The 6,731-nt window shown below is 63.5% G+C and overlaps 2 protein-coding genes across 15 annotated transcripts in view; one reads left to right on the top strand and one right to left on the bottom strand.

Annotated features, from left to right (window-relative positions):
* The first annotated feature begins 835 nt into the window (after nt 1-835).
* On the top strand, nt 836-4,692 carry GP1BA (glycoprotein Ib platelet subunit alpha). The gene is made up of 2 exons (XM_077315859.1): nt 836-1,396; nt 2,209-4,692. Exon 2 carries the CDS (start codon nt 2,232-2,234, stop codon nt 4,260-4,262), a length of 2,031 nt encoding a protein of 676 aa, XP_077171974.1. The 5' UTR covers nt 836-1,396; nt 2,209-2,231; the 3' UTR covers nt 4,263-4,692.
* Nucleotides 4,693-5,137: 445 nt separating this feature from the next.
* Nucleotides 5,138-6,731, bottom strand: part of MINK1 (misshapen like kinase 1) — a 31,177-nt gene continuing 29,583 nt past the window's right edge. For all 14 annotated transcript variants that reach the window (XM_077315846.1, XM_077315848.1, XM_077315854.1 and 11 more), the window contains one exon: nt 5,138-6,436. In XM_077315846.1, the coding sequence (XP_077171961.1) occupies nt 6,353-6,436 (84 nt within the window). In that variant the 3' untranslated portion in view covers nt 5,138-6,352. The remainder of the gene's footprint in view (nt 6,437-6,731) is intronic.

Here is a 6,731-nt window from a genome sequence, read left to right as displayed (position 1 = left end):
CGTGTCCCACACGAGTCTTTCTCTGGACGTCGCAGAAGCCGTGGCTGAAGACAGACCGCAAGCAGAATAAACCTTTTGTTGGTCTCAGAGGTGCTGTTGCCCTTGGATTTCCTTCCAGAATGCCATGCTGAGCTCAGCCCCGAGGCCCAGCAGGGCAGAAGGGGCCATAGCCACGGTGCCCTTCTGGGAACCCCCCCCTGCCCCGCCCCCACTTCTCTTCTAGACATGCAGGGAGGCAGCCAAGCTTCGAAGACCAGTGCCAACCACACCTGTCTCCCCTCCCCCCTGCATTCCTGGAAAGGCGGCAGGCAGGCTGGTGGCCTGCAGAGGGGGGGGGGGGGAACCAGGCCCCGAAATGGAAACTGTTCCTGCAAAGGAGAGGGGCTGGAGCTGGTTCCCATTTCTGCGTTTGATGCCAATCCAAGCCCCTGTTGTGCTTCCTCACAGATACTGAAGCGGGTCTCCGAGGCTGCCTGCCCTTCAAGGTCATTGTGGCCTGCTCAGCTTTGGCAGCCACTGCCGATGCCTTCAGCCTCATCTGCTTAAGTGGAGATGCTGCCTGCTGCGTGGACATGGGGCTTCCTGCCCCCCAGGCGGAGCCCCCCCCCTTCAAAGTGGACTTCTGCTGAATCCCCCTGCGGGCCTCTCCAGGGTCAGCCTGGTACGCCCTGGGCGGCAGCAGCCCCCCAGCAGCCTTTCCATCCCCTCCACCCAGGCCTGCTTTAGCTGGGGATGCTGCTGGGGACGGAGCCAGGGCCCTTCTGGGGCAAGCAGAGACGAGTGTGCCGAGCCACGGCACGTGGATTCAGGGTCCTCGCACAGCACCCGTGAGTGCCCACGTCCTACCTGGCACCTGCCAAGTGTTAGCAGAGCTCCTGCCCAGCAGGGCTTCGGATTGGCCGTGCCAAGGATGCTCCCAGGCAAGAAGCCTGGCTGCTGCTGGTCTTAATCCCCCTCTTGCTCCTTTCCCGGAGCAGCAGGGAAGAGCCAGGGGCAGGGCCCCTTCCAGACTCACTCAGCAGCCCAGGAAAGCCCTCTCCTCCCCTGCTCTGCAGCTGCCATTCTACCCTGGCATCACAGCCCAAAGGGGTCTGCGGGCTCCCAGAGGAGGGGGACGCCCCTCTCAGTTGTGTCTCCTGTGGGGCCATCTGCTGGGGGCAAAGTGGCACTCCGGGGACAGCCCCCCTCCCCACCGACCCCTGGGGAAGCTGTTGCTGAGGGACGGGCTTGGCGAGGGCAGGAAACCAGACAGCTTCCGTTGCTGAGCCCGCTGGAGGCCGAGAGGAGGGTGGGCTGGGCTGTTCGAGTCGTAAACCCAGCCAGAAGGTGGCCAAGAGCGCAAGTGAAGGCAGCTTGGGACAAAGGCTTGGGAAGGGCCGAACACACTCCCTGCAAGGTAGGCTCTCATCACCATCCCTGCCTGCAGCTATGGGTCAATCCAAACCTGAGGGAGGAGCAGATGGAGAACTCAAGGGCTGGAGGATGGGGGTGGTGGTGGTGAGGGGCTCTCCTGTGTGCAGAGGCCAGGAAGCGAAGGCTAAGCAGGGCGGGGGCAGGGTGGCTCTTCTCTGTCTCAGCCAGGGGGCTGGCTCCAGAGCAGGTGAAACGTGGGGCTGGCAAAGAACAAGTCCCCTCCCACAGCACTCTGTGCTTGCCCTGCTTCTTATGGGAAGGGGCTTTCCTCTGCTGGCAACCCCCCCCTTGTTTGGTGGGAACACAGGAGGGTCTTTTGAGTGGCAGCTACACAGCTCTGGAGTAACCTCTGGAGTAACTAGGGAGAGGTTACCTGCTAGCCTCTCCAGGAGACCAGGAAGGCACTCCCTGTCCTCTTCAGCCTTCCCTACGCGCAAGGTCAAAGTCCACTTGCAAACCATGCCCCCCTCCCCCCAGTTCACCCAAAGTGCCTGGGGCAGCGTGGGTGAGTGCCAAGATGGCCACCTGTGCAGGGAGGCTTCCTGCCGGCACCACAAGGGGCAGCCCCAGCCTGCAGCCTATCTCTTCTCCACAGCCGCCTCGGCCACATCCAGCCTGTCCGGCTGCCCCAGTTTCAGGCCGAGGTCTGCCCACAGGAGTGGGCGGCTGTGGGGGCCAAGCAAGCGGGCCCCATCCCCGATGACCCTTTGTGTGCACCAAGGGCTTAGGACAGACACCCGTGGGGTCGGGCCCCCAATCCCTCACCCTGAGAGGAGCCTTCTCTTTCCCCCCCAGGGGTGCTGCACTCACAGGGGGTCATGGCTTCCCCCGTGGCTCTCCTGGCCTTGCTGGCCCTGTCTGGAGCCCATGGCCAGTCCAAGCTCTGCGAATACGAGACCAATCGGATCAAGGACTTGCTGCAGGCCAGCTGTGAAGGGCAGGGGCTGACCCAGGTGCCTCCCGGGCTGCACAAGGACACCGGCATCCTGCTGCTGGGCTCCAACAGCCTGGCCCAGGTCTCCACGGCAGCCTTTGGGACCCTGCGCAACCTGACGGACCTGGACTTGTCTCGCAACGGGCTGGGAGCCTTGGCGGCCTCCTCCCCTTTGCCCCGCCTCCAGGATCTGGACCTGTCCCACAACGCTCTGAAGGAGCTGCCGGCCCTGCAGGGCTTCCCCGGCCTGCTCCGCCTGGCCCTGGGCCACAACGTCCTCACCTGGCTTCCCGAGGGGGGCTTCCGTGCCCTGGGCCGACTGGTGGACCTGGAGCTGCAGGGCAACCGGCTCCGAAGCCTACCCGAGGGAGCATTTGCAGGCCTGGCCGCGCTGAAGGACCTGGACCTGTCGGACAACCGCCTGGCCGCGTTGCCCCCGGAGCTGCTGGCTGGGCTGGATGCGCTGGAGACACTGCGCTTGGAGAGGAACCATCTGCGGTCTGTGCCGGAGGGCTTCTTCCCGGAGGGGCACATCTATGCCTACATCTACCTGGCAGGGAACCCCTGGCTCTGTGACTGCGCCCTGGAGTACCTGCGCAACTGGATTATAGACAACAGGTTCAGCGTGTACACCCGGGTGCAAGGGCCTGAGGAGATGATCACGGACAACTTGCCGGAGAACGTCACCTGCCATGACCCCCCCGAGGAACTAGGGTACCCGGTCATGAACATCTCCCTGCACTGCGGCCCAGAGAGTGACAGGGGCAGTCGGGGGGACGAGGGAGAGAGAGTGGAGCCCCAGGCAGGCCCAGCCACCCCCAAGGCGGCCTTGACGCAGCCAGAGCCTTTGCCCACAACCCCAGCACCGCCCACAAGCAAAGTCATAGCCGCCCCCAGCCCTTCGCCCACCACCCAGGGACCCCTGGCCACAAGCTCCCCTGCTGCCAGAGATGCCCAGGCAGCCCCTGCCACAAGCACTTTGGGGCTCCCCCCTGTGTCCACGGCTCCGGCACGCTCCCCCTCCACAGCCGCCCCCAGCCCTTCGCCCACCACCCAGGGACCCCTGGCCACAAGCTCCCCTGCTGCCAGAGATGCCGAGGCAGTCCCTGCCACAAGCACTTTAGGGCTCCCCCCTGTGTCCACGGCTCTGGCACGCTCCCCCTCCACAGCCGCCCCCAGCCCTTCGCCCACCACCCAGGGACCCCTGGCCACAAGCCCCCCCGCTGCCAGAGATGCCCAGGCAGCCCCTGCCACAAGCACTTTAGGGCTCCCTCCTACATCCAAGCCAGCCACACCAGGCACTGCTCCCTCCACTCCTCCCCAGGCCACGAACATAAACCAATCCATGCCTGTTGCCACCGCCACAGCCCTCGTGCTGCCAGCCACCCTGCACCCCCCGATGCCTCCCCCGCCTGCCCACTGCCAGTGCCCCATCCTGCCAGGGGTGGCCTTAGGGCTGACCGGTCTGCAGCCTTCTCCTGCCTCCTGGGGAGCGTGGCTAGCAGCCCGCTGCTGCCCCCTGCGCCTGGTGCTGTATTTGGCCTGCCTGGTGCTGGCCTCTGTGCCAGCCCTGGCCGCCATCTGCTGGTGGGTCTGTGTGTGCAGCACAGGTACCCGCCGTCTGCAAGCCACACCGCCTACTCTGGGGCCCCGGCTGGTCCCGTACCAGCAGCTGCAGAATGTGGCAGGTGAGAGGCACCATGAGCCGAGAGAAGGGTGCCAGGCTCTGCCCAGGCGCTGCATCTACCGTGTCTGCAAGCAGCTGGAGATCGCTCCCCTCCGCTACATCACCTGGCTCCTGATCAGCCTGCCGGGACCCTCAGGGCAGTGGCCCTGGGAGCGCAAGGGCAGCCTTGATCAAGGGAAGGAAACCCTCGGGGCCAAGCGGGTGAAATACGCCCCTGCCACCCTGTAGAGGGACCGGATCCGTGGGAGGGGTGGCCCCTGACGCCTCAGGGCTGTAGTTGAACCCAAGCCAAGTCCAGCTGTGCCCTTAAGGAGGGAGGAGCAGAGTGGGCAAGGCACAGCCTGTGGACGGGGCCTGATCCCTGCCGACAGCGAATGTCCTCTTGCCCCCACCAGCTCAGCCAGGGCCTTCCCACCAAAGCCCTGGAGAGCTACGCCGGTACTGTGCCGGAGGAGCAGACAACATAAAAGACACCCCTGCTTCTAAACAGGCTTCCCCTTGCCCACCCCTCTCTCCCCCTCACCTCCAGCGGAAAGGTTGCCCTCGGCGGAACAGAGCGGGCTAGTGGAAAGTGTCCTGTTTGCGTTATTTCCTTAGAACCCCTGCTGGATCCAAAGTTGGTACAGTTTACATGCCCTCAAGTAAAATGTTACAGCTACTTCTTAGTCAAAAGGACCTTTCATTTTGGGGCTGGCAGAGGCTACCAGAGAGAACAGGGAGCCCACTTCCTAGACGGGCCTTGCAGGGAGAGACCAGGCCACCCAGAGCTGAGAAAAGCTGGCCTTGGCAGCACATTTTGGGGAAAGGTGGCCATGACCAGATGGGCCTTTCTCTTCAACCAGCCTGGAGGAGGAAGCCACAGGTCCCCGGAGCAGCCTCCCACTCTTGAGGTGGCCATGAAAACTCTTGGGCCATGGGGCAAGCGCTGCCCTTCCCCAGAGGCAGCTGTGACACCTAGGCCAGTCCTCCTCTCCCCCGCCCGCTTCCTGCCCACAGAGTCTTGGCCACAGGCCCCTCTCCCCCCCCCCAGGGCCAAACCCAGCGGCCATGACCCCAGATGAGAGAACCCGCCCCACAGGGGCAGCAGAAGCAGAAGAAGTGAGTGGTGATTTGGCTCCTTTATTAACAGGCGAGATCCCACCGCTACCACCACAGAGAATGAGGGCGGAGGCCTCTATACAAACGCAAGCAGAAATACACAAATCCACCCCCACCCCACCCCCCCAGCTGATCAGGCCAGCTGCCCCAGCGTGGGACCCCTTGCCCGGCCAGAGCTGGGGAAGGCAGATGAGCAAGCCATGGGACGGCAAAGAGGACCACTGCTGAGGGGCCCCTACCCTCGGCAAACCCCCTCAACCTCCCTGATTTGGGGGAGGCCATTAAAGTGCTTTGTTAGTCAGTTACTTAATTGCCATTACAAAATCATAATGCTTAAAGCAAAATATACATAGCTTCTCCCATGTCAGGGAGGGGGGAGGGAGGAGGGAGGAGGAGAGAATTCTCATGGTGTACATCAATCCAGACAGGCCCCATGCCTTTGGAGGGGGAATGTGCACAAAAGGCCTCCAGCAGGGGCACCCCCAAGCCCTACTGTGAGAGGGGGAGAGGCAAGGGACACCCTCCAGCCACATGGGCATGAGCCCCACTGTGCAAGAGAAAAAGCAAGGGGACCGGGTGGGGGTTACATGCCACAGGGGTGGTGGGGGCATGGGGCTTCTGTGCTCACAAAGTCAAGTGCTGCTGACAAGGGGGGGGGGGGGAGAGGAGAATATGTGCAAAGGGCCGGGGGGGCAGGGGGGATGGGGTGTAGGCTCTGATCGCTCTGTGTGACTAAGCGTGGTTTCCCCTCTGCTGGACACTGCATCCCTTCCCCTCTGCCAGATCTTCTCCCACCCTATTAAAACTGGAAGTGGGGAACGGGGTTTCCCAGCAGCTGGCTTGATTGGTAGGTTCTGCCTCTGAACGTCTCCCTGGGGCACCCAAATGTTGCTGCAGAGGTGGGGAGGGGGGGATTAGTTCTCTCCTGCCCCCCCTCCCCGCGCGGTATGGCCTGGAGGCGATAGGACCACATGCATGCGTAGCCATGGAGGGCTGCTCTTTGTTGAGCTGCCCTCCCACAAGCTCCCAACTTCTCCCCCTTCCTGGGGGGGGGGCAAACAGCAGCCCAGGGGAGGGTCTGTCAAGGCATCAGCTTCAGGGACAGTCTGCTCCGGTCCTCCTGAGCTCAGCGTCCACCATCCTCCTCCTCCACTTCTGCCCCCTGGTCCTTCCATCCAGCACAGGCAGTGGGTGGGGGTGGGAAGGATGAGACCCCTCCCTCACCAGTTCATAATGCAGTTTCTGTTCAGTGTCATGAAGTAGACCTGGCTGCTGCCTCCGGAGCGGACCGAGGCAAAGAAGACCTGCAGGAGAGGCACAAAGTCACTCCGGCCCCACCAGTCCAAGCCTCGCCCCCTGGAGTTGCTGTGGTTCCTCGAGGGAGGGGAAGGGACTCATGCCAGCCCCCCTTCCCCCCAGTTCCGGAGTGTGGCCAATGAAAAGTGACCCTTGGGACAGGGAGGGGCTAGGGCACGGCCAGGCTGACCCACCCTTGCCAGAGGCACCTGCCGGGCCCAGGACTGCTCGCCCCCGAGCACGCTGCTCCCAGCAAGGAGGCCTCCAGAGAGGAAACGGTGGCTCCCCTCCCTCCCTGCCTGG

Source organism: Paroedura picta, chromosome 16 (genome assembly GCF_049243985.1).
Source record: "Paroedura picta isolate Pp20150507F chromosome 16, Ppicta_v3.0, whole genome shotgun sequence".
Classification (NCBI taxonomy): Eukaryota; Metazoa; Chordata; class Lepidosauria; order Squamata; family Gekkonidae; genus Paroedura; species Paroedura picta.
Note: the sequence above shows the minus strand (reverse complement) of the source record. Positions and strands in the feature narration are given on the sequence as shown.

Coding starts and splice junctions, on each gene's coding strand:
- GP1BA (XM_077315859.1), top strand. CDS start 2,232: ATGGCTTCCCCCGTGGCTCTCCTGGCCTTGCTGGCCCTGTCTGGAGCC.